At 41.6% G+C, this 4,614-nt stretch overlaps 1 protein-coding gene across 1 annotated transcript; it reads right to left on the reverse strand.

The window, feature by feature from the left end:
• Positions 1 to 424: 424 nt before the first annotated feature.
• Positions 425 to 4,359, reverse strand: LOC118343436. Its single transcript, XM_035682243.1, has 2 exons — positions 4,315 to 4,359; positions 425 to 2,957 (listed from the first exon to the last, which is right to left on the reverse strand). Exon 2 carries the CDS (start codon positions 2,877 to 2,879, stop codon positions 1,287 to 1,289), a length of 1,593 nt encoding a protein of 530 aa, XP_035538136.1. The 5' UTR covers positions 2,880 to 2,957; positions 4,315 to 4,359; the 3' UTR covers positions 425 to 1,286.
• Between the last annotated feature and the right edge of the window lie 255 nt (positions 4,360 to 4,614).

The raw sequence follows: 4,614 nt of genomic DNA on the forward strand, positions 1-4,614 counted from the left end.
GTTAAAGTCCAGTGTGTTTGAGCCGTCCATCCCCACCAGCTCCATATACACTCTTTATAATACGTCACTTGACTTTGACGATGGATGCGTCCAGAAATCTCGTAGAAGTGTCGTGTATCAAAATGATCTTTAAGGACAAAGACAAAACAACTTCTCTCAGTTAAGAATTATTTAGAATTGTATAATTAAAATAATATTGTACAAGGATCTTGTTGGATTGAGAAGCCACAGTCAGGGGGAGTGCTGTTACTCTGTCTTTTCTCGGCCCCAAAAGAGTAGTGGGTCAAAGGTCACAAGAAGTTATATTAGTTTTCATAAGCAATGTGATAGGTGGACTATATGATGGGATGCAACCGTGGTTAGACTTGGCGCATCCTTGTTGTGCCTCAGGACTCGGTCCAGTCTCTTGGCACCATGACCAACCAATTTCCGAGAGACAGCGCCCTAAATAAAAATTAATTATTCCACCCTGGCTCCTCTCTTCATATTGATATCATTTGTGAAACTAGAGCTATGGTCAGCGCTGGGTGCTTCTGACCTTGGAGATAACCACTCTCCCTCCCCCGGCCAGGTGTCTGCAGCTAGAGTAGCTCAGGCCGAGATGAGACTGTGTCTCTGTGTTCTCTTTGTGTACTAGCTTTAAAGAAATGCAGGCTTTCACATCTATGTGTATAAAATATAGGCTTTCACATCTAAGTGTATAAAATATATGCTTTCACATCTATGTGTATTAAAATAACTAATCTCTAACAGAAGGATAACAACAGTCATATTTTGAAGCAGATGACAACTGACCTACAGGCAGTATTTGGCAAGTTGGGGGTGAGACCGGTTTGTAGTATGTGATAAGCTCTCAGCAGCTTATTGTGGTCAATGATACTGTTGAATTAATACATTTGTCACAACATAAAGATAAATCGCAATCCAAATATGTGCAGGTTCAAATCGGTATTACAACTAAATGTTATTTAGGGGTCAAGCCATTACGCAAGAGTTAGATTATTAAGAGTTAAAAATACATTTTTATTAATATGAACAGATAATTTATTGTCTATGATTTAATAATCCCAATTTAGAAATGATCTGTCCTGATAATTATCGTGCATCCCTAATAATAATAATTTTTTCGCAGTATTTTGCTAAATATATTTAGTATAATTTCTCTTCAATCTCATTGTTAATTAAATTTAAATTTAGATACATTTAAAGACGACAATCAACAAAGGTTGTAATATAAATCAAATGCTAATTACAAAGGGTACATTTTTAATACTCGATTCAGCGATTTAATAATAACCAATCTGGAAGGGCACAGCGGTGGCGGTTTTAGCCTCTGTATACGTGTGCGTCCATGTCCAAGCGTCCGGATGTGCTCGAGAGTATTGTTGACGTTTAGCTCGACACTCTCTGGCCCAGTGTCCGAACCTGCCGCAGTAAAAGCACTGATCGTTTCTTTTATCTCTGCGCGGCTGCCTGAACTGAGGCGGCGCTTCCAGCTGCAGCCGCTCTGGTCCCGAATCCCCTAGCTGCCCTGCCAGGCGTTGACCTTTGCTCTTTGGCTCGAACCCTCCGAGACTCTCCATGCTTAATAACCAATGTTTGGCCTTTGTAAAATTAAATGTCGACCACAGAATACAGTGTTCTTCGAAAACAGCCTTTACGTGAGGTTGTAAGAGGTTTATCGTCATTGTTGGAGGAATGCTGTCAATATCAACGCCCAGAGTGGACTCCCACACCTGCTGGAAACGCTCGAGGAAATCTGTCACCGGTTCTTGTTTTTTCTGATGGCAGCACTGTACGGCAGAAAAATTGGCTTTTTGCCACACGCATCTACTAATAGAGTCCCAACAGGTGTTGTCGAGCCACGTCGTCATCGCATCAGCGGCTTGCCAGTCGGTGTTACCGTCTGCTCCAGGGATGTTAAAGTTCTGATGAACATTTTTCCACTCACGGTTGTAAACGAACTCCAGCAGCTTGTGGACGTCAGCGGGACGCAGATCGTACGCGCTGCAAACGTTACACAGCCAGGCGTGGAAATCTCTGGGTTTTATGATGGGGTTGGGGGCACTTTGTACCAGGTTCAGGAGCTCTGCGGGGGTCCACACAGGCTCCACACGTCTCTCCTTTTCTACCTGGCAAACTGGCTTTTCTACGACAGACCTTGGTTTTTCCTCCTCCTTTTCTTTTCCCCTCTCCGGTTTCTCTTCTGCTCTATGTTGTGGATTAACGACTGACTCCACAGGTGCATCAGAGCCTTGTGCAGGCAGCGGAGGACACGGACCAGGTCTGGGCCTTTCCTCCTCACGAAGGAGCCAGTCATAATTTAGTCCACCGCATTTTAGCTGTGCCAGTAATTTCTCCACGCTGGGTGGATTTTGTGTGTCCAACCACAGCTGTATAAGAGCGGTGACTTGTTTCCCGACTTGATCGGTAAAATAATTCATGATCATCTGTTTCTCTGAGCTCCCGATCTGCAACGCAGCAGCAAGCTGAGGGACGAACGCCGTGCACGTGTGAGCAGCTATTTTCTGAACAACTGAATTCAATGTCTCAGTTTTTGGTTGTTGGGTTTCATATGTGATCCTGGGTGGAGGGGTGGCGGCAGCCGGTGGTTCAGGTTTAGTTTTGCGTAGTTTTTTGGCTATTTTTTCCAATTTAGCAGCACGTTCACAGACGTGCGCAAAATCCCAGCTCTCATCTGAGTTCAGCATTTCATTCAAATCGTTCAAATCACACAAATCATAAGTGAAAGGAAACACAAAGTCTTCTTCTTCCTTTTTCATTTCCTCTCTTTCTTTCTCCGTCCTCCGTCCATGTTTTGGTCTTTTGGGCCGTTCATACTCTCCGTTCCACTGACCCTTCGTACAGCTCGACCCCATTATGACGACGTCTCACTCACAGTTCTGCAGCTGCGAATGATTCGCGGTTCGTCTGCTTCGATCCTCTTCCCGCAGTTTCTAGAAATGCAGTTAAAATAAAGGAATAATTTTAGTAAATACGTTTATTTGCTTTCTTGCCAAAAGTTATGCATTATGGATGTTTTGTATTTCACTGTTATACTATCATATTTAAGTTGTGTTAGTTTGTGTTTTTCTTTTCTTCTCCATTAAGTTTGACCCTGTGTCATTTTTCCTTCGTATTACCCAGTAATGATCAATAGGAGGGAAACCTAACGGAGAAATGATCTGTTATACTTTACTGTATTCTGTATTTTTAGGGCACAGTGTATTTACTTTTTATTGCTTTGCTTTCTGTCCGCTGCGGGATCGAGGACTTTCTTATCATTAAAACCATTCATCACAGGGTCGTAAACCCCTCTGACTCTTGCTCTAAACCAGACCCACTCTGGTCACAACAGATTGTACACACACTCTCACTGGATGAAAGCTGATCCTTTGCAAGGTACTTTATTAAATAAGAGCATAAAAGACAAAGGTTCCCTGTGTAAAGTTTTTATTTTCAGATTCCCATCACTAACCTAAATTTCATCCAACCTGTAACTTTTATGGATCCAGAGGCTGCAGAAGAAAACCTGCCAGCTTTAGCGGCGTTTAACGAACGACAAGAGAGGCAAACAGTAGCAGAGAAGTAATTTAACTAGTAGTGTACCTTATCACTGTGGGCAGGGATTAATGAGCAAAGTAATAATATTACTCATGATAAGAGTAATGAGTAAAAGTCCAACGCTGCAGATAAACCTATTTTTTATTACAATATCAGGTGTTCTTTTGTTCAAATGTGGAACGATTTCAGTAAAATTCACTGTTATGAGAATGACAGCCACCTCAGAAACTGGTTCAAACTGACTACTGTGAACATCTGCTAGCCACCTCATTGTTTGGGTGGTGGCTGGTGCTAATTTCGGTCATGTGTTTCCTGTTTTTCACCATATTGGTTGCTTCTCATGGAGGTTACATTGTGAATGTCTGAAGATTTGTCTGGTTACCGCTCGTATAAAACTTGAGCATTAATGGAGGCGATGTTGGGATTTCCCTAAAATCCCCAAATGTGATATTTTTGTATCTTTTGAACTCAAGGTTTTGTTTTGTCTCCTCATTTCCTGTCTGACAAAAACATCAAATATATAAAAAAGGATTTTAAATACTGTTCAAAGCTGTTCATTATTTTTAATAGATTTTTAAAAGAATATAAATATTTCTATATTAATACACCAGCAATGAAAATCACCTGATTGCTGTATTATTACTACAATCTTACCTGACATCACATATTATGGGCTGACTGTAGTGATATTAAAACATAAAACATCATGGTGTAAAAATATAAAGTTATAAAAGTATTCTCTGAACTTACCCGAGTCCTGCAGCTGTCTTTGGATCCAGCTCTGTCTGATGGGCCGTCAGTGGGAGTGTGGAAGCTGAGGTGGAGCCAGTTTGAGTGACAGTGGGTGGACCTTGAACACCAGCTGCAGCCAGTAGGGAGAGCCCGAGCATCTCAGACCAAACAGTGGCACAGAAATAAAAGAATCAAATAAAAGCGCCTTTGTTTGTCTTTCTACAGAGATAACAGCTCTCCACCAGACTCCAGAGACAAAAACACTCAGCAGGAGAAATTCTTCCAAATATTGAGAGTTGTTAGTTCTCTGAAGAATTA

The sequence above is a fragment of the Morone saxatilis genome, unplaced genomic scaffold (genome assembly GCF_004916995.1).
Source record: "Morone saxatilis isolate NCDOM2014 unplaced genomic scaffold, NCSU_SB_2.0 Contig11, whole genome shotgun sequence".
NCBI classification, from domain to species: Eukaryota; Metazoa; Chordata; class Actinopteri; family Moronidae; genus Morone; species Morone saxatilis.